General features: G+C 42.6%; 1 protein-coding gene and 1 long non-coding RNA gene across 5 annotated transcripts; one reads left to right on the top strand and one right to left on the bottom strand.

The window, feature by feature from the left end:
- Fam160a2 (family with sequence similarity 160 member A2) lies at window positions 1-22130 on the top strand. Of its 4 annotated transcripts, none has more exons than XM_031387718.1 (12): window positions 1-172; window positions 10427-10758; window positions 10891-11529; window positions 11848-12006; window positions 12170-12256; window positions 12461-12628; window positions 15375-15454; window positions 15652-15815; window positions 16249-17040; window positions 19248-19426; window positions 19581-19743; window positions 21611-22130. In XM_031387718.1, the coding sequence occupies exons 2-12, from the start codon at window positions 10621-10623 to the stop codon at window positions 21967-21969; spliced, it is 2928 nt and encodes a 975-aa protein (XP_031243578.1). In that variant the 5' UTR covers window positions 1-172; window positions 10427-10620; the 3' UTR covers window positions 21970-22130. The 4 variants fall into 4 exon arrangements, with proteins under 4 accessions (XP_031243578.1, XP_031243577.1, XP_031243579.1 ...); XM_031387717.1 differs by having other exon boundaries at window positions 15652-15857; XM_031387720.1 differs by having other exon boundaries at window positions 2-172; window positions 15652-15857; window positions 16249-16446.
- On the bottom strand, window positions 1268-11197 carry LOC116102725. Its single transcript, XR_004123264.1, has 2 exons — window positions 10851-11197; window positions 1268-1748 (listed from the first exon to the last, which is right to left on the bottom strand). It is a non-coding gene; the product is annotated as an uncharacterized LOC116102725 (long non-coding RNA).
- Window positions 22131-22170: the final 40 nt, after the last annotated feature.

Genomic DNA, 22170 nt, shown 5'->3' with positions numbered 1-22170 from the left:
AGGTGCGCGGGGGCGCGGGCTGCGTGTGGCGCGGGGCGGGGCGCGGCTGGTTTGCCTGAGGAGCGATGGCGGCGGCCTGAACTCACCTAGCCCGGCCGCCGACAGGCCCGGGCAGGGCGGCGTGGTGCAAGCGAGAGAGACGCGTGGGCCGCGGCGCGCGCAGAGGCGCAAGGTGCCGAGGGGATTCGGGATGACGGCACCGGGTTTGGGTATTGCTGGCGTTGAAGGGACAGGGTGAAGGGTTGGCAGGTGGTGAGGGGCTGCGAACGTCTGAGGTAGGGGGCCAGGGGGACAGCCTAGGTACTGTGGACCAGGAAGAAGTCGGCTAGAGGAGATCCTGGGCCCACATGTGAAAGGCCCAGTTGAAGGAGCTCGTAACCACCGTTTGCAAAGGGTGTGGGTTCGCAGAGCTTGGAAAGGTGAGGGACGTCCTGGGACAAGAGTTGAGGGAATAAGGCCTGTGCGAGCAGGGGGGAGCGTTAAAGGCCAAGGCGGGAACCAGCGGGGGATGGCAGTGCCTTGATGTAGGAGTTGAAAGCAGAGCAAAAGAGGGAAGGGGGGTTGAGGGCTGTGAGACTTGGATGAGAGATGAGGTAGGTTGTGGGGCCTCCTTGGATGTCCTGTCCAGGGAGAGTTTTAGATCAAGTAAAGTATAGGTGCAAGTGTTGTGCACTTGGCTGCCCTGTGCCCGTGGATATTTTAGAGAGTGAGAGAGGGGATAAAACCCCACAACCACCACAACAACAAACCCAAAACACTACACACAAAAACAGCATCATGAGCAACAATAACTAATAGTGAAAATGTTTGAGGTTTAGTCATCCACAGAGTAGTAATGAACCACAGATAGATAACTCACGTTCTGCTTTTGTAAGGCATACTTTAAGACGAGACCCTCGTGAAGTTTTTGTTTGTTTGTTTTTGGAGCGGTGGAGAGATAGAACTGCCCGTATTTTTCTCTGTGCCTGCTTCTGGACACTTACTACATTCCTCCTTCCCTATTGCCGTCATCTGTATTGGACTATCAGTTGCTTTCATGGAAGTCACATGGCTTGTCATATGCAGCACTGCATTTAGGTTCACTCTTCTTAGGAGTTTGAAAAGCAGGGACAAAAAACATGGCTTTGTGGAGGTAAACTTTGGTACAGTAAACTGCTTATACTTTAAATGTACATGTTTTGACATATGTGCATATTTGTGAAATCAAGGTGCCGAGTACTTTGACCACCTGGAAAGTTTTCTCTGTTTTACAGCTCATTTTCCCCTCTGTTCCTTGTAATTACGTTCATTTTATTTGTAGTTTACAAGTCCATCTCCTTACCCACACAAACGTGAATTTGGGGAAGTTAGTCTCACTAGTGATATGGCCATTTTCACGTCTCTGGATCTTCTCTACTGACAGTCTGCTATGTAGTTGAGGCATCTTGAATCTCCTTTAACCATAACAATATTTAGGTCTTTCTATGAAGACTATCCTTTGAGAATTTGAGACAGCTTCAGTTTATATTCTGTTAAAGAATCTCAGCTTCAGAGCTAGTTATTTTATGCTGTGATGTGTTTTCTTCTCTCTGGAGACCAAAGGGGTCTGTGATACATTTTCATTTCTTCTCTCTGGAGGCCAAAGAGGCCTTCTTCATAATGATATGTCTGGCCAGATATTCAGAACCTTTAAGGACCGAAAAGCATAGCAGGTTGTAGTAGTGGTCCCCAAACACTGAGCTGTGGATCCAGTCCATGGTAGTGTTCATCTGTATAAGACAGGACAAAAGAACTAAAGATAAAGTTATATCCTAGGAGAACAGCTCGGTGGGAGAGTGCCCTTCCATGTTCAAGACCATAAGTTTGATCCTAACACCGCCAAAAGAGGGGCAGGGTTAACTTATTCTAGTATTATTGTCCTTCTTTGGTATTAAGGTGCTCTTTGCTCTTTCACTGAAGAAATAAAGTGGTAAAAATTTAAAGAAAGTCATGAAAATAAAAAGTTGATCACCTTTTTAAAAATAAATATTTCTACTGGTTTATGAAATCCTGACATACAGCATGCTTTACATAGCATCCTCAAAATTTGCTGAAATTATGTTGATGCCTTGTGAAGTAGGCAAAGGAAGGAATTTTAGAGATGAGGAATCAGATTCAGAAGCTAGCAGTTTACATGGTAGAGTGACAAAACGAGTCAGTTTGGCATCTTCATAGTGCTAGTGACTAGAGGAAGGAAGATCTGTAATAGAGAGTAAAGGCAGTGTGGGCAAAGGGCACATTATGTATTGGAAATGTGATGGAATAGAGGACCTCATACCTGTAAGAAGTATTTCTTTATGATTTGTAATTGTTCTACTAACAAAACATTAAGGGGCGTGAGCATGTCATAGGGGTGAGAGCTTTAATATTGTATCAATGACATGGAATAGGTGTGTATAGTATTAGGTTGCGTATTACTGAAAATTGTGTTAATCACGTTAGACAATTTTTTTGCCTTCTTTCTGTCCTTCCCTCTACCTTCTCCACTCGTCTTTGTTTGTTTGTTTTTGTCTCCCCCCCAACCCCCAGATGTGGTCTCACTGTGTAGCTTGGCTGGCCACAGAGATCCGCCTGTATCTGCCTTCCAAGTGCTGAGATAAAAGGTGTGCACTACTATGGTTGGCATGTTAGAGCATTCTTAGGATTTGTCTAAATTCTTGGTTGTACTAGAGAAGGCATAGAATTTGGAAAGCTTTTTGTTTGCTATATTAAACTTTTTGTTGCCATAGTAACATTAATTAAAATGGATTTTGACTTCTGATATTCAGAGGAATGGTAGGTCTGAGAGGATGAAACATGGATGAGGATGCTGTAGTGATAGAAACATTTTTGTGGTGGTGTGTGCACTCTTAGTAAGGGCTAGGAAAACAAATACATTCATTTGTTTTTTCAACAAATTCTTGTGAATTCAGTCCCATAAGATAACAATAGAAATAAGTTGTGGTCCTATGAAGTTGCATAAAATTCTCATTCTGGTTAGGGGAGAAAAAGATAGTTTTAGTTTAAAGGGCGAATATGAAAATACATAAAAAAAAATCAGAATGATGTGATTATTTCTCTATATGTTTCAGTCTCTGTGTTCTAAATATACATATGTACTTATGTACAAATCTCCACAGTCATCTTTGAATTAACATGCCTGAGACAGAACTTAGCCTTTTTGCCCCAAAGACCCATTTTTGCAACCATCTGCCCTTATATCAATTCAGAGGATGACTTTGGTGTTATCCTCTATTCTTTCTGCTCCTTCCTAAATTTGGTCAGTCACTAAGATGACCAATACTTTGCTTCTGTTATCTCCATTGCCACATCATCACCAACTTTTGCCTGAGTCGTCAGCTCCTTGGCGTTTATCTAAGTTTTTAAAGTCTATTGCTTTAAAAGTTGTTCTTTTCTTGCCTATTCCTAGAATGATCTTTCTAAAAATACAAATTCGATCATGGAACTATGCTGTTTAAAAAAGTTGGCTCTTTGTAGCCTGTAGGACAACATCCAATTTCCTTAATATGGCCTTAACTCACCTCTTCATGCCTTTCTGTTGCCACTCCCTCCTCTGTGTTCTAGCTTGAATAAATTGTTCACAGTTCTCTAACAAACATGTTACTTTTTTAGCCTTGGAATCTTTGTAAAACCTGCTTCCTCTTCTAGGAACATCTTTTCTTCTTTTTCCAGTGAACTTTTTTACCCTTTAGGATCAATTTCACCCAGTCTTTGACTTCCTCTTTGTCACCCTCAAACAATAGGTGTAGAGATAACCATGTGTGACACTGAGGAGTTCACTGTTGTAAAGACAGTCACTGTGTGCCAGCAGTTCATTTTGTGCCTTATGACCATCCACTGAGATGAAGAGATACCTGGAAGAGGCCTAGGTGGTATGGGGAGAGGTAGGCTGTATCCTGAAAGCCCATTTGTCTGAGACATTGAAAAGCAAGGATGGTATGTGTGAGTTGATAGACTATTGAGAGACTCCCCCTCCCCATTTCTACAGGTTTAATCAGGTCTTTTCCACTTTCAGTGTTTGGGGCAAAAGCCTTATTATGCCAATAATCAGTCTTGCTTAGGAAGAGGATTGTTCTCGGAAGGTCATTAAGTCTCTCCTTGTCTGATAAAGTTCTGTGTGTGTATGCATGCACACACATATGTGTGTGTGTGTGTGTGTGTGTGTGTGTGTGTGTGTGTATAAATAAAACAAACTTGTCTATCCCTTCCTGCTTCTCTCTCTTTGCCTCTCCCAGGGCAAAGGTTCTTAAGAGAGGCTGAAGCTGAGCCACTCCTGTCTCTGCTGTTTTAAGGTTGGCTGACAACTTTTGCTGTGGGGGCCTTTAAAGCTATATTGTGTTTTGGACCCTGAGGTGAGTGGCTGACCCTGGCTGTGTATACATCGGAAAAGTCAACTGCTTCTTTCCTATTCAGCTTGTGGTTTAGCCTGAAAATAAATCAGGGAAGACAGAGGAATCTATCTTTTTCTTTGGACTTTGCTTGGGACAAAGGACATCATAACTACATGACAGCTCTGCCTCTTTGCCAGGAGTAAATAGGTGGTAGGAATACCAAGGAAAGACCTTTTTAAAAATTTTTTTTCAGTATGTAGACAGGGCCTAGATTAAGTGTTTGGGTTTGGCTTCTGAGATTTTGATTTTATGTGTTTCTTGTCCAAGGCCCACAGGAGGCAGTGAGAAAAGGGTGCTTTGTGGTTAAGGAGTTGAGGAAGACTGGGTACCCCAGATATTGCATGATACAGTTTGTTAATCTTCCAAAACCTGGAGGGGTTTTGTTTTAGACACATGCAAGGCTTATTTTGCTGAGCTTCTGCAGGCTTGAGTGGGCAGGATATACTTTAGAGCAGGTTAGACCTGCTCTTATCTCAGAGGTGTGAGCATCCTGTCATATATGACCAGAAAGGAAAAGAGCAAAGAAACAGTTTACAGAGGATTTGCTTTTTGCTTGAAGTAATGTTACCTCATTTACTTCTTAAAAGGAATAGTTACTTTGTTAGGAATTTTTTGACAAGGAAACAAGCTCAGAGTTGTGATTTATTTAATATCACACAGTTAAAAGATGGTACACTGAGATTTAGATTTGTTTGAGAAATTTCAGAGCTCAAGCCTTACCTACTATTTGTGTTATCCTTTTCCAAGCATAAGGTTTCTATTTGTTTTCAGTCCTCAAATGAGATATGTTGTAGAGATACTCTGTAAACAGTGATATTCTTGTATCAGTCAAGCTCCTTGGCAGGTGGCAGGTGGCAGATGGCTCAGGCTGGGTTTCATAAGAATTTAATTAATAATGGGACTATATTTACAAAGGTATAGGCAGTGATTAAAGAAACCAGCAGAGGCTGGTACAGTATCAAAGGCTAATAGCAGTGAGAGGGGAGAGTTTTTATCATTTAACTATGGGCTTTGGGTTTCTCAGCCTGTGCCTGCCTGGACCTCAAATCCTTGGGGCTATGAGTAAGTACTTTTTCCAGTGCATTCTTTCTGTTCTTAGCCACTAGCATGTGCAGTTGATAGTTTAGAGGATGCCATGTGTGAAAGTGAGCATCCATTCTGTGGCTTTACTTTCTCCCTTCTCCTTTCTCTCTTACTCTTAGTCTCCTGAGTGAGGGGAGTGGGCAGGCTGAGGCTGGGATGGGAGGGTGAGGTGCTAGATGCTTCCCTTTGTCTTGCATTTATATTTACTTGAGGTGGGCACTTATCCTGTACTGCTGTCTTCCTTTCTTTCAAAAAGGTATATGCTTTTTTTTTTTTTCAGATATCGTATTCCTTATTTTTGTCTGTTATTCCTAACTTATTTATCCATATTAACTTTTTCCTTTCTTCAGACTTATTTTCTCAGTTGACAAACATCCTTGGGGCTGGCTTGGAACTCACTGTGATTTTCCTGTTTCAGCTTCCCAGGCCTGAGCCAGCAGCATTCAGTTCTGAACCATATGAACTCTTGACTCCCACCTCCCCATTTTTTCTATACAAATGGCCCTGTTTTCATCTTTCTCTGTGAATTTTGTTAAAGTATATTTTATACTTTGACTCTCAGTCATTCTTTAACTATTTTTCTAAGATTATATTAAAAAGTCAGTAAAACCAGTGGACAGTTTTCCATTTTCATTCTACTTTTTCTCTTTATGGGATTATATGGGCAATCTCCAGTTTCTTGAAACATTCATTCCTTGGTTTCTAGATCATTATTTCTTAGATGCCTCTAGTTTCTGACTACCTTCACTGTCTTTATTGGGGGTGTGAGTGGATAGATGTGTGTGTGTTGTTTTTGGAGGGGCAGTGTTTCACTATGTACCTACCCCTGGCTGGTCTAGAGCTCTTTATGTAGATGGATGGTCCTGGCTGGTTTTGAACTCACAGACCTCTGCTTCCTAAGTCCTGGGATTAAAGGCATATACCATCATACCTAGCATTTTAATCTTGTTTTTCTTTTTCTTCCTTTCTTTTTTTCTTTTTTTTTCTTTTCTTCCTTTCTACCTTTCTTCCTTTCTTTTTCTCTTTCTTTCTTTCCTTCTTTCTTCTTTTCTCTTGAGAAGTTACCTTATTATATAACTCAGGCTAGCTGCAAACTGACAATCTTCCCCGCTTCAGCATCTCAAGTGCTGGGATTATAGGATACAGATTTTATCTGGCATTTATGAATTCTCTTTGTGTCTTAGTTTAGGTTTTTGTTGTGAAGAGGCACCATGACCATGGCAACTCTCATAAAGAAAAACATTTAATTGGGATTGGCTTACAGGTTTAGAGGTTTAGTCCATTATGGTCATGGTGTACAGGCAGGTAAGGACCTCAGAGTAAAAGTTCTACATCTGGATTTGCAGACAGCAAGAAGAGAGACAGACACTGGGCCTGCCTTGAACATTGTAAATCTCAAAGCTCAATCCCAGTAACAACAAGGCTTGCATCTACTCCAACAAGGCCAAGCCTTCTTAATAGTGTCATTCCCTATGATCCCATGGAGGCCACTTTCATTCAAATACCACAATCCTGTTTGTTTTTTTTTAAGATCTTGCATTTAGCTTCTTTCATGATAACCATTCGTAGCTTCATTGATCACTTATGGACTGGAAGCTCCTGAATTTTATAGCTCTAGTTTAATTCCACTCTGAACTTAAGTATGCTGTTTTTTTCTTTTTCTTTTTTTATATTTAAATTTTTTTGCCAGTCTCACAGCCCAGGCTGGCTTTTAAGCTCATTTTGTAGTTGAAGATTATGTAAGACTTCTATCCTGTCTTTCTTTACCTCCCAAGTGCTAGAATTATAGGTGTGCACCATTATTCCTGGTTTATGTGGTGCTGGGGATTGAACCCAGGACTTTGTGCATGTTGGACAAAGTACTCTACCAATGAGGCTGCATTCCTAGCCCATTTTCTGGATATTTGAACTATTCTTTAAGTGTCTCAACATTTAACATGCTTAAAACTGTTGTCTGTCCTCATCCTCTTTGTCTCCCCCTCTTCTTCCATCTTTTTTTTTTTCCCTCTCTCTGATTTAGAGGGATGCTATTTTCATTTGGGCCAGTTGGGAATCTGCTGTGTAGCTCAGGCTGGCCTTGAACTGGTAGTCTTTCTGATTTAGTCTGCTAGCATTTCAGGTGTGTACTATACTTGTTCTTACCACCTTTTGTGAAGCACAATTCCCCTATGTGTTACAAAACAATCAATAGTGTTCCCAAGTCTCCAGTGTTGGGTGCATTAATCACCTCTCTTGCTCACCTCTGGATGTGCCAGGTCTTACCTGTTTTCACCTTTGATTTAAATCCAGAGGCAGATTATTTTCAGTTATATTCTAGACCAGCTGTTTGCCGCCTGCCTAATTTGAGGCAGTTTGTTTAGAATCTCTGGGCTTTGGTTTCCTCATTTGTAAAATGAATATGTTAATAAATAGTGCTTTGAGCACTATTATATGCTCACTATACTATATATAGCATACTATATGCTTTGAGCATATTTTGGTGTGTGTATATGCTGTTATTAATTATACTGAGCCAGTGTTTCACAAACATCTTTGAATGCTGTGTTGGCACTGGGATTTCAAGGAATGAATGATATGGCTACCTGCAGAAAGAGAAGAGAAACAGTATAAATAATTTGCAAAGACATTATAGATATGACTATTTACTGCACAGGACATATTTAGATAGAAGTGAATCTAAGATTTAGCCTTTTATTGGTATTTTTGCTACCTTAGTTTATAGCATTACTTTTTAAAAAAGAGATCTTTAAAAATTTCTTTTAAGTTGTCTACTGATATCTGTCCATCTCTGCTATACCTTATAATGCTATCTGAAGTATTCTTAAAGGTAAATCTGATCTTAATGTCTTTGTTAAAAACATTTTTGTCTCCAGGATGTCAATAGTTAAAACTTAAGATTCCTGTAGCATCACATTCAGTGGTGTTTGTAACCTTCACTCTTTTCAGTTTAGTACCATGCCTCTGCTCTCTAAGCTTCACTGAATTTGCGGGCTCACTTTAGATTTGTCATGCTTTTTTCCCAGTGCTCTGCTTTTTGTTAGATTATTTTAGTTTTGTTTGTTTTATGGAGATTTCTTTTAGCTTTTATAGCTCAGACTGTAATAGAACTCATGATCTTCCTTCCTGTTCTCCCAAGTGCTGTGATCTCAAGGTGTGAGCCATTTTGCCTAACTTTATTGTTTTTGCTATGAAGAAAGCTCCTCATGTAACAACTAGTATAAGTCAGATACTGTCTTTGTGGAGCCCTCCTTACAGCACCCCGGTCAAGTTAGTTGCATCTCTACTCTTCTATTACAGTTTTGCAAATATTTTTAGGTATTTTGCCTATCCTACCCCATTTTTGTTTTACCTGTATTTTCAATGCTTATTTAGTACAATGTCCAGTAGTTTATCAGTATTGTTATACATTGAGTTAATCAGTTGAGTTCCTGATCTTTAGGATTGGCCCTTCCCTGTATAAGATCACTTTTACAAAAAGTGTCCTTCAGCACAGTTGCCATCTTCCTTTAGTTGTGATGTTGGTAACTGTGAAAGAAATTGATGAACGGATGTGTTGGTTAATATAACCTTAGGTCAAAGTGTGGGACTTGATTCAAATTTCTGGGTTCTTTCAGCTCCTTTAGAGTCTAAAGAGGAAACACAACTGAACACATGATTTTCTGAAGAGTTTTTGCTCTTTAGTGACAATACTGATGAAGAAGAGGTGTTAGGTATGATGGAGAAGGAACTGTGGGTTATGGTCTGGGCCAATAGCTAGTTTGGTATATGTTATCAATTTGTTCATTCATTGAGCAGGTATTCAAGCATTAAACAAATAAATACTATTTTAGCCACTGAGGATGCAAAAAGTAAATATGATAGGCAGATCCTGCCCTCCAAGAACTAATTTCTTGGTAGATAAGATAGCTAGCTAGAGAGATAGATAGATTTCAGATAATAGAAACTTTAAGGGATTATGAACTAGAAAGTGAAGCTAGGAAGATAAGCTGTTTAGAAAGTATGGAGGGCTTCTCTGAGAAGATAGCACTTAAGTAGAACTGTTGAGAGGAAGGAGAAGAGCTGGAGATCTATCTAGACACAGGGAATAGAAACTATTTAAGACCTATGTGACTAAAGCATCAATGGAGACTGACAGAAGCTTGTAGAGATTACATTGTATAGGCTTCTATAGGATAAGGTAAAGAATTAGGACTTACTAGTGTGATAGTAGGCCATTGAGGGCTGTCCAACAGAGGAGAGATGTAGTAAAATCTAGATTTAAAAGCAATATAGTTGCTGAATGGAGAGTAAACTCTCATGATGGCAAAGATAGAACTATAAGCCAGGCATGGTGGCATGCATATCTAATCACAGCATTGATAAGGGTGAGGCAGTGAGGCAAAAGAATGATAAATTTGAGGCCAGAATGATGACTTGAGGGTTACATAGTGAGTTCAAAGCTAGCCTGTTCAGTATATAGAGAGCCTGTCTCAAAGAAAGCTACATTAGAAACTGTTAAAATAGATAAAATTTTTTTTTTTGGACTTTTTTTCATCCCTGTTATTTTCTTTTTGAGACAAAGCCTTAACTATGTAGCTTCAGCTTGCCTTTATGTAGTCCAAGCTGGCTTTGAACTCATAGAGCTCTGGAATGACAAGATTTGTTGAATGAATTAGATAATAGAAGGAAGAGGATAAACAAGGACTATGGCCAGGCATTTGATCTAAGGATATAGGTGAATGAATGTTTGACTCATTTAGTGAAATAGAAAAGGTTGAGGAAGGAACAAGTTTGGTAGTAGAAATTATGCATTCTGTTTTGGGCACATAAGTTTCATGTACTGTGTGGAATTGTGTAATTTGTGTAATTTTCAGTGTAGTGCTTCTGAGTTACTCTTTCAGGGAAGTCATGAGAAGTGAGCTGTTTATCCTTTCCTTCTTCTCCTTTTGAATTAGATTTGCAACACTGGACTGGACAGTGAACTCTGGGCTTGCTACTATTCTAGTTTGGTGTAATTTGTGGCTCTGTGGCCAGCTACTGGCTCCTACAGACCGGATGAAGCAGACTGGAGACAGAAGTGGAGAAAGCCTCCAGCTGGTACAATCTCAGAGTGTAGTCCTCAGGCTGCTGGCCCTGTCCAGCCTGCCTCATGGAGAAGATGAACTGGCTGAGCAGGCTGGCCTCCCGGGTCCCTGGGCACCGTGTACCACAAGGGGCCAGTCTACAGACACCTGTCATGGCTGACCCTGAGACATGCCTCATGGTCTTCAAGAATCACTGGTCCCAGGTAGGAGACTCCATGACACAATACCTGTCTGTTACTCACCCCAGTAGTTGTAACCTTCTGAGTCTGATGTTCTCATCACCCCATTCAGTTACCTTATCATCTTAGACTCTTCTTTTCTGTCCTTTGCCTCAGGTGGTGCGAATCCTGGAGCGGCAAGGCCCTCGGGCAGCTGCTGGAGGTGCAGATGATCTCAGTGCTGTGAGAAACCACACGTACCAAATGCTAACATTGCTGGCAGAGGATCGAGCAGTTCCTACAGCCCCCTCAGGCCCTGGGCCTCTGCTAGAGTTTGCTCTGCGTGAAGATCTGCTGAGCCGAGTGTTGACATGGCAGCTGCAATGGGATGAGTTTGGGGATGGGGTCGAAGAGAGGCGGGCTGAGCAGCTGAAACTATTTGAAATGCTAGTGAGCGAAGCTCGCCAGCCTCTGTTGCGGCATGGGCCAGTTCGTGAGGCTCTGCTTGCCCTGCTGGATGCCTGTGGCCGCCCTGTGCCCAGTAGCCCAGCACTGGATGAAGGCCTGGTGCTACTTCTCAGCCAACTATGCGTGTGTGTTGCTCGGGAGCCTTCACTGCTCGAGTTCTTCTTGCAGCCACCCCCAGAGCCTGGAGCTGCCCCACGTCTTCTCCTCTTTTCTCGCCTTGTCCCCTTTGTCCATCGAGAAGGCACCCTGGGCCAGCAGGCCCGTGATGCTCTACTTCTGCTCATGGCTCTGTCAGACGGGAGCCCCACTGTAGGCCGCTACATCGCAGATCACTCTTACTTCTGCCCGGTTAGCAAACCCTAGGATCGGGGGTAGGGTGAGGCTTGTGAACATTGGACAGCATCTTCCTATCCAGGAGACATGGAGAGGCTAGGTGTCAAGGAAGGACCTTTACTTCAGATTTGAAAGCAAATCCTTGATGTTGGAATGGGGATGAAACATGAGCATAGCTAGATAGGGCCGGTGTTGTAGGCAAGATTCTGATACATGGCATCTTAATACCTGCCTTGGTAGTATCTTTTAGTTGTATTCCCATAAAATCTTACAGTTAGTTAGGTCCCAAAGCCCTCTTGTTATATTATCTGAGCTTTTGGTAACCCTCCTTAGGTGCTGGCCACAGGGCTGAGTGCCCTGTACTCCTCACTGCCTCGAAAGATTGAGGTTCCAGGGGATGATTGGCACTGCTTGCGCCGGGAAGACTGGATAGGAGTGCCTGCCCTTGCACTCTTCATGAGTTCCCTAGAGTTCTGCAATGCAGTCATTCAGGTAGGAATACTAAGGGTAATACACACCTTAGGGGTGTGGTTCTTTGAGAAGTTGGGGTAAGAGGTCCATTTCCTGGAGTTATGCCTATCTTTATTATATTATTCTGCTGCCTTCCAGGCAGTGGACTCTTCATAATCTCTTTCTTCTCTCTTGTTCCATCTAGGTAGCTCACCCTCTGGTGCAGAAGCAGCTGGTTGATTATATTCATAATGGTTTCCTGGTGCCTGTCATGGGCCCTGCCCTGCACAAGGTAAGGATAATAGGTGGTGAGGCATAGGAGGACCTTGTGGGAGGGTGGTTGACCAGTGAAAGGTCTTATATGGAAGGCAGTGGGTAGTGTTCTCCTTCCCTTTTCCTTTCCTGATACTTCTTGTTTTCTAGAACCCAGGGAATATGAATCATAATATGTATAGGGAAACCTTAAGTCTCCAGACTTTTTCTTCCCTCCATCCAGACCTCCGTGGAGGAGATGATTGCGAGTACCGCCTACCTGGAACTTTTCCTGCGGAGCATCTCAGAGCCTGCCTTGCTCCGTACCTTCCTTCGATTCCTGTTGTTACATCGGCATGATACCCACACCATCCTTGACACCCTCGTTGCCCGTATTGGCAGCAACTCCCGGGTATGGCTCTTAAACTCTGTCCTGGCTTACTACCTGGGTGAGCCATCTTTCTCTCATCTCTGTTGTCCAAGAGTGTCCCTGCTCCTTTTTGGGGTTTGATTCTGGCAGTCACTTAGCTAGCACTATGTAGCACTAAACTTTTAGCCATTTTGATTAAAGAATTTAATTTGCTTCCCTGTTTTTCATACTATGTGCATCTGCAGCACAGTTATCTTTCAGGGCTCTAGGCTTTACTGTGACATAGTGCTTGCAATGTAGTATTGCTTCACAGTTCCCTTAAGCTGTTTATCACTCTCTCAGTTACTGTGGGTGATGTAAGAGTGCTTTGGGTTTTGTGTCTGTACTAATAATTGATCTAGTTCCTTGTAGGCTTGCTGTCTCTCCTCTTTGGATTGGCTGCATTTGACCTATAATCAGGGCACAAATCCACCTGCCCACCCATTTATATTCCCTTTACCTGCACATTTGTATTGATACAACATCCTGTTGGGTCACTGGATGCTGGGGATATCATGGTAGTCATTGTTGTTGATACCTTAGAGCTTATTTAATGCAGAAAGTAGGCAACAAATTAAGTTACTAAAATAGTTGAATATTGAGATTACTATTTGTGCAAAATAAGATAAAATAAATAAATAGAAGAGTTTAGAAAAGAGTGGACTAGCTAGAGAAGATGTCCCAGAGGAGATGGTGCTATGCCCAAGATGATGGAGTTACCTTTTTGAATATTAAGAAAAATAGTTTAGGCAGAGGGACCAATATGCAAAGGACATGTAGTAGGGAGTGAGTATAATGTATTTTAGGACCGAAAGATCTTTGTGACTAGAGATGGGCTGAGCAAGAGGGAGAAAGAATGAGAAGGATAAGAATTGAGAAGATTGGAATCATGCATTCTAGAAAGGAGAGAGGAGACGGTGAATATGTTTCTGATATCAAACACTTAATTTTATAAAGGTACATATCATTTATCCTTATTTTAAAGGTAGGGCATGCCTGTGTCTGAGGTCTGTCTGACCCCATGGGTTGTCCTGACAGTTAATTTCCCTCAAGGTGCATTCCTCTATCATCCTTGTGATTATCTACCATTCTTTCATCCTAATCTTAACTTTTGTAGTTTTCTTTCATGGTTTTCAGTTTCTAGCACTTACTTCTGTTAGTTTCCAAGGGTTTTTAGGACCTTTTCATGTTCTTGGGTTGTTACTTCTTGGTTGCTGGTTCTTGCAGTAACTAGGTCTCTTCTGATGGTAGGATTCCCGTGCTAAACATAGATGCTTTCATTTCCACCTGGCTTTTGTGCCTTCAGGTGAACCACTGTGGCTAACTTGTTTGTGGGCCTGATTATCTGCGTTCATTTCTAATTGCTATCAAAACAAGTGACCACGGACTTAGTGACTTAAACCATTAGTTTTTCATTCTGGAGCACACATTTGGGCTTTTTTTCTTGTTGTCTGTTGAAGACCATCTCCAGCTTGACTGCTTTCTTCCATCTTCAGAGCCAACAACTATGGGTCACTTCCCTGCTATGTTGAGCCTCTTTCCCAGTTTTTTTTTTTTTTTTTTTTTTTTTTTTTTTTTTTTTTTACAGTTTTTTTCTTATAAACAGAACTGTGAGCCAAACCCAGAGCTTTGTGAGTGCTAGGCAAGCAATCTACCACTGAGGTACATTTCTAAGCCTTCCTTCTGTTTCTTTTTCTTTGAGACAGTCTCACATTCTAAATTGTGATGATATATATCATAACCAGGGCTTCACGCATACTAAATAAATACTCATCACTGAGCTACACTGTGAAGCCCCACAGGGTTCATAATTTTAATCACATCTGCAAAGTCTTTTATGGGTTCTGATGATTCAAATCTTTGAAAAATCACATTGCTGCTTACCCTACTATTCGGGAGTCTGAATTCTCATTGCTAGTTAAAATGGTCATTTAGGAAATCTATGTTGACCCAAGTGTAAACTTTTTCCAATTATTGATCCATTTAATTCTTTAATAGCCATTTAGCAAGCAATGTCAAGACTATACAAGACAAAGATATCTGGTATACTTGCCATAAAGAAAGCATAAAACACTAGGAATTCAGAGTAATGAGAGTTAGCTCATTGCATGTCTGTTACTTATGTCTAGCCAGAAATAAGGCTTCTTCCATTTCTAAAACAATGTTTTCCTGCTCTGACCTACCCACTTACTTTTTCCCTTTCCTGTCAGTTGCCCTGAGCTCTTTATCCCACCTCCTGAAATACACTCCTGAGAAGTGACTCTGACTCCATACTCATAAGTCCACCTACTTCCTAGTTGGGATTCTTCCAGGTTCCTTCTGATTCTTTATTGGTAGTCATTCAAGTACTATGTTACTACAGTACATTCTGACAGGTATTTGCTTGTCTATCATATCATTGTAGTTTCCTTTGAATCATTTAGTTTGTTATAATAGTCTTTTTTAGTGTCTGTGTCCTTAGGGTCTCATTGGAGCATTAATGGAATCAGTGTGTTGGCCTTCAGTTATGTATGGTCTGTAGAATTCCAGTGGATCTGACACATGATTATTTCTTATCTGCCAGTGGTGAAATATTGTTCACAAAGATTATATGTTTGTCTAGTTAATACTTATATACTGATTATATGCTAGACCTTGGCACATGGGCTATTCAAGGAGTGGTTAGTTGGGCCTGGGGTTGGGGAAATGGTAAATAGTTTGGAGGGTGGAGAGCTCTTATGGTGACTCCCTCCCTCCCCTTCCCCCTCAGCTCTGCATGGTCTCTCTGAGTCTCTTCAGGACCCTTCTGAACCTCAGCTGTGAGGATGTTCTGCTGCAGCTGGTTCTCAGGTACCTGTGGGGGCAGGGCTGAGGGATGGCTGACCCTCAGGGCCTAGTATTTTGTTGGGGTAGTGGGCTTTATTGGGGTTGCTTATGATAGTCTCCTGGAGCCTGGTTTAGCATTTTCGTTCACTTGGCTTGCTCTTCTAGGTGCTTTCTTTCCTGATCACCCTATGTTCTTTTTTTTTTTTTTTGCTCTCTTCCAGGTATCTTGTCCCATGTAACCATGTGATGCTGAGCCAGAAGCCAGCTGTTCGTGATGTGGATCTTTATGGACGAGCAGCTGACAAGTTTCTCTCCCTAATCCCACGCTGCTGTCGGCACCATGCCCCTAGCCCACCTCGTCCAGAGCATGCCTCATGGGCACGAGGTGGGCCTAGCAGAGAGGCAGGGAGAAGGGAGGACATCACGGGTATGGCCTGGGTTCTGGGTGAGCCTAAAGAGAAAGCAGGGCTTGGGTGAGGGGAGGAAGGTGACAATGAGTGTAATTCCTTCTCTAGGGAGATTAATGAGTGGTCTTGTAGAGAGGATCTTTAGCATTCCTAGAGAAATTTAGGGTAAACTTCTGGGAAGAACTAGCCTTCCTCTTCTTTATTTCAGTCATGTACTCTGTTTGTATAATTTCATTCATGGAGGTGGTAAGGGAGGTGGTGAATTAAGATAAATTAGTCTAGAGATTGGAGAGTCAGCTATCAAAGTGGTTCCATTTTTACGTCCTCATTTTCTTCCTTTTTTTAGTCTCTAGATCTCTTGTTTCTTGATCTGTCTCCTTGAGTTTGCTTATTTTTCTTTTTTCTCTAAAGGCCCTGGAAGCCCAAGTGTTGATTCTTCATCAGTGATAACAGTGCCCCGTCCCTCCACACCATCTCGTCTGGCTCTGTTTCTTCGGCAGCAGAGCCTAGGTGGCTCTGAGTCCCCAGGTCCAGCTCCTCGATCACCAGGGCTTACTGCATCCCCAACTTCCAGCCCTGGTCGAAGGCCCAGCCCTGCAGAGGAGCCTGGTGAGCTAGAAGACAATTACCTGGAGTATCTACGTGAGGCACGTCGTGGTGTAGACCGCTGTGTCCGAGCCTGCCGAACCTGGTCTGCCCCTTATGATGGAGAGCACCCCCCTCCTGAGCCTAACTCTCTTGGCTCCCGGACTAAGAAACGCAGCCTATTGCCAGAGGAAGACAGGGACAATATGAGGGAAGGAGAGGAGGAAAACCTAGGGAGTCGGGGGCTAGCTGTGGGTGTAGGGGATACCCCTGGCTACCTACCCCCACCGCAGCTCAATGGGGTACCAGGGCCATGGCCAGAAGGAGCCAAGAAGGTTCGTCTGGTGCCACGATTGGTGCCACAGGAAGGAGTTAGGGAATTGTTAGAGGGTACCTCTGAGGGCATGACAGGACTAGAGAGCTTTGGGCAAGAGCTCCAGGAGCTGGAGGTGGCATTGAGCAATGGTGGAGCTGGCTCAGAGCCCCCCTTAGAGCCTCCACTACCTCCTGAGGAGGAGGAGGCCTATGAGAGCTTCACCTGCCCTCCTGAGCCCCCCGGCCCCTTCCTCAGCAGCCCTTTGCGGACTCTCCACCAGCTGCCGAGCCAGCCCTTCACTGGTAAGCTATTTGACCTAAGCCTTTCCGCTGTGTACTCTTGCATGTTCTCATCATGTTTGTGCCGATTTCTAAGACCTTTTTGGCTATGCCATTTTCATGTATTGGCCTAGCCGTCATCCATTTTGCTTGAGTCCCTTCTACATACATACCATGTCATACTGTGCCCTCACGTTTGTTGATACGTCTTTCCATGCTTGTGCTGGTTTGGATATGGACTTCTGTCTGAGCCTTGTATGTCTTTATATGCATGTTCCTCCTTTTCCTTTAGTCTGGCCATTTTCTGAGGTTTATAAATAGGATGCTCTGTGCTTGGTGAAAAATATATCTGAGCCACATGGATGTTTGTATTGTCCTGTGTGAAAGACACATGTGCACCTCTGTTTTGTGCCATTCCCACCAGTCTGTGCATTTGAGTTTTCAGTCTTCTGCTAGGTCTCTTAATGGTCCTGGAGTCAGCCCTTTTGGTATTTTCCTTCCTGCTCAGCACCTTCTGTCTCCAAAGAAGGGCCTGATTTTATTTCTTTCATCCACTGTCTTGTACTTTCTTGGTTGCCATGACTGTCCAATATAGTTATTTTAAGGACATGATTAATAAGGGTTGGATGGTAGGCAGCACTTCTCTTTGAGGGCAAATGACAAAGTATGTCTCTGAGTGTCGATGGTAGACCCTTTTGGTTGATGTCTCTGGAACTAGACCCACCCTGAGATTTTGGGCTGGCTCTGTTTTGTTTATGAGCAAGACAAGCCTTTATCAGGCTCTAATATACATCTCAGCAAAACAGTCTGGGAAGCAGTGCAGTGGCTAAGGTTAAGACCACAGGCTTTGGATTAAGCAGACCTTAAGTTAGGACCTATCATTGGTGCATGAAAATCATTTAATATTATATTGGCACATTGTGAAAACTCAGCAAATGGTAGCTTTTCACTGGGATTATCATCAGTGAGTTATGGGAGATTTAAGTCGACTAAGACTAGTTGTTGGTATCCAAGTTTATGTACTGTATATCTTGGTAAGCTTGGGACTATCTTGTTAAAGCACTGGGGTCATATTCCTTTCTTGCAGACTATCGAAAACTATCTTTCTATTCATTTCAGCCTCTGTTCTACTCCTTTCTTGCTCAGTACCTTTAAGAGGTAGTATGATTTTATCACAGACTTGAAGTATTAAGTTGGTGCCTCTTTCCTTTTTCTTTTTGGTAAAGTTACTTGTGCTCTTTGTGTTATCCTTTACAGAGGTACTCCCAGGGAGTGAACAGAAGGAAAAAGTTAGAGATTTTGTTTAGACTCTTAAGCTAGTATTACTTTTGAGCTATGGCTAGTCGTATGGACACCTCCAGCAGATGGTAGTATAACATTTTTCAGGATTCACTACCTCTTGTTCATTATTCTAATATAGTTGCTAGTACAGCTCTTTTCTCCAAAAAATCCTTCATTAGAAATATTGTGATGGCTTTAATAGTCTCTTGTTCTGTTATGTCTTAAGGCATCTGTCCCAGGACATAATGCTAATCCCTTCTTATCCTGAGTCACTTTTCTGTGCCCCAGCTAAGCTATTCTTTTCCTGCAGGGTCTAGTTTACCTCTCTCTCCTGTGCCTGAAGGACAGAGCTAATGTTGTCTCTGTTTCCTTAAAGACTTAATAGTTGCTTTGAAGTTCATAGTTTCTTCTGTGTTACATCTCTTTTTCTTTGTGACCAGTTTCATGCTACTCTATCTTAATTGGAACCTGATTCTGTGTTTTGGTTCTCTGTATTCTTCTGTTGTATTCTTGAGTGAAGCTTTTTAAAAACTGAGAAATACAGTATAGGTTATGATTATAATCAAATGAAAAAAATTGCTAGATCTTGTACTGGATATTTGACATTGATATCTCATTGGTCCTCTTAATTATCATATGAGGTAGATACTTATTTTTACAATAAACAGGGAACTAAATGTTGGCAAGCTTTCAGCTTATCCTGTCCCAGGGCTCATCTGAAATCTGAGATGAGATCTCTGACTCTATAGCCTAATTTCTGACTCATCAGTTATGTCTATAATGCTGGCATCTGGATTACCTTAATTGTCTAGATAAACTGGTCACAGGTCATTTGATGCTCAGATACTTACATTTAATTTTCATCTAGTTGGGGGTCTTGTTTGGGGTAGTAATGCGTGCAGAGTGCATTGTGTTCAGGCCTTGTATCCTTGTGCCCACCCCCTTCCCAGGCCCCTTCATGGCTGTGCTCTTTGCCAAACTCGAGAACATGCTGCAGAACTCCGTCTATGTCAACTTCCTGCTGACGGGGCTGGTGGCCCAGCTGGCCTGTCACCCCCAGCCCCTGCTCCGCTCTTTCCTGCTCAACACCAACATGGTCTTCCAGCCCAGTGTCAAGTCCCTGCTGCAGGTGTGCGATGCATGCATGCATGGGTGCGTCCAGGCTCAGTGGTGGGCCAGGCCCACAGCTAGCAACCTTGGGTGGGCTGAGACCAGGTGCAGTGGGACTAGAAAGGCCTGATAAACATGGAACCATCAGAAATGTCATAAAGTTGTGCTCCTAGGTGCTGGGCTCTGTGAAGAATAAGATTGAGAGCTTTGCAGCCTCCCAGGAGGACTTCCCTGCTCTGCTATCCAAAGCCAAGAAGTACCTCATTGCTCGTGGCAAGCTGGACTGGGCTGAGGGTCCTACAGCAGGACCTGCCACCCGCCGCTCTGATTCCCTAGGTGAGGACTAACTGGACACCCTCCTTTATTTTACCTAGGTATTTCATTGGCCAGCGTTAGTTAAGATCCAGAAATTGAAAAGTTATTGAAAAGCAAGTCTTCGTGTTAGGCTTTGGGTCAGAGAATACAGTTATTTTATTAAAAGAGCTTAATTGGCAGTATCAGCACAAACTGCATAAGGGTCTAGGGACAAGGAAGGAGAAAGAAGTTACTGGGTTGAGGTATTGTGAGAACTTGATGTGGTATGTGGCCTTGAGTAATAAGTAAGGATTAGGTAGGAATAGATGTATTCTGTTTTTATTCAGGTGACATCTTAGATTTTAGTTGGAATAGGAAGTTTTACAAGGTTGTGGGACAACTGGTGGTAAGACAGGAAAACTTGGCCAGACTAAGAGTGGTGTTTAGAGTGGCAGGTAGGCTGAACAGAACTTGGATCTTTCAGCCAGTCGTTAAGAAATCAGGAGAGATTTAAAAATCTGCATGTGATGATTAATTGCAGGTAATTGGCACTAAGAGAAGGGATTCAAGAAGGTCAGGACCAGGAAGTTTAAAAAGAAAGGAAGCATGTGATAGGGCAGAGATGGGAAGGAAGGTTTTGCAGAATATGGTCAATGGTTGAGGAGACAAGGAAGCATTAAATGTGACAGTCTAAGTTCTTAAGTTTAGTGCCTGAGATAGAAGCCTTGGGAAGAAATTATTGACGTTAATGATAGCAGAACAGGAAGTCAGTGTAGGGAATATCACAGGTGTTTTCAGGGTTCTCCTACGTGAGTTAACTCAGCTAGAAAGGATAAAAAAGTAAGAATGGCAAATTGTACCCAGAGAAAGTTGCAGATTAGATGTAACAGGAAGGTAGGTATCTGCACAGAAGTGTGTGTGGTTTAGAGAGTTTGAGAAGTGAGACCCTGATTATGAAGGACTCTGAATGCAAGGTTAATAAGTTTATATGTTGTCACTGTCACCAACATGAGAGATGGTGAATAAAAACATTTATCATGATCTAGAGGCTCCATAGTGATGAAGTCCAAAAAGTTAGACAGAGGGCAGTATTTTAGACAGCTCAGTTCAGTCTAAGCAAATATGAAGTTGTCTGGGTATACACAATGGGAGCGAGGTCTTGGCGGGTATAGGACAAGGGCTGATGAGTGACGAAGTAGTGTAAGGAAGCTGACCCTTGATGGGCACTAGAGTGTGAAGAAACGAAGCAGTCTTGACCTACAGTTGTATATGTCAGCTCTAGGTAGGCGGAGCAAAGTAGTAGTTGACTACGTATTATATGTATGTAGGTCTAAAGCAGTGGTGCTCAACCTGTGGGTTGTGACCCCTTTGGAGCTCTCATATCAGATATTTACATTCAATTCATAACAGTAGCAAAAATATAGTTAGAAAGTAACAATGAAATAATTTTATGTTTAGGGGTTACCACAACATGAGAAACTGTATTAAAAGGTTGCAGCATTAGGAAAGGTGAGACTTACTGCTCTAGAGGAAACAAGAAGTTAGGGCATATCTTACTGAGGAGATCAGTCTTAGTGGTGGTAGAATAGTGATTACATTCTTTAGGGGAGGGGTCAAGGAGAAGGAAGGAGTTGTAGCTGAGAATAAAGTAGTTCAAATATTGGCTGTTGAGACTTGATGGAGGGGAGATGCTAAACAAGCTGGATTTGGGTATGAAGACTGAGAAAAGCACTTCTCTCATCTTCAGTAGTCTTTAGAAACAAGACAAGAAATGGACTTCAGTTCATTTCTTGTCCATCTTGTCCAGGGGAGAAGTTTAAGAACTTCAGGGGGATTGGGGAATCTGCTCCTCAGACTAAGGCAGGCTCCCTGATCCCAGCACTTTCCTGATACCCCTGTTTATTCCCAGTGAGGAGCCGGAGGCCATCCTTGGGGGAATTACTCCTGCGGCATGCACACAGCCCAACCAGGGCCCGACAGGCGGCACAGGTTCTTCAACCTGGGCGAGATGGAACAGGACTTGGACTAGGTGGGGGCTCTCCAGGGGCTTCAACTCCAGTTCTACTTCCCCGGGGCGGGGCTTCTGAGCGCCAAGGTGAGGCTCTGCGAGTCAAGAATGCTGTCTACTGTGCAGTCATTTTCCCTGAGTTTCTCAAGGAGTTGGCTGCCATCTCCCAGGCCCATGCTGTCACCTCGCCTTTCTTGTTGGATACTTCAGAGGAGGTATCTCTTCCTCCCATCTCAGGCTTTGGGCCCCTCAATCCTTAATTTTCTTCCATGGACAATCAGGGCCTTCTGTGGCCTGGGCTGAAATCCAGGACACGGGCTCCTTTTTATGTTTGGAGGCAGTGGCAAATGGACTTTTTAATTTATTTCAGATGAATGTTTTATGAGAACTTGTTGCAATATGTATAAAAGGGAAATCTCTATTCTGTGCTCATTCTTCTTTGCCACCATTTATCTGTGGGG

The sequence above is a fragment of the Mastomys coucha genome, unplaced genomic scaffold (genome assembly GCF_008632895.1).
Source record: "Mastomys coucha isolate ucsf_1 unplaced genomic scaffold, UCSF_Mcou_1 pScaffold21, whole genome shotgun sequence".
NCBI classification, from domain to species: Eukaryota; Metazoa; Chordata; class Mammalia; order Rodentia; family Muridae; genus Mastomys; species Mastomys coucha.
The sequence above is the reverse complement of the archived record's forward strand: the minus strand, read 5'-3'. Positions and strand labels throughout refer to the sequence as shown.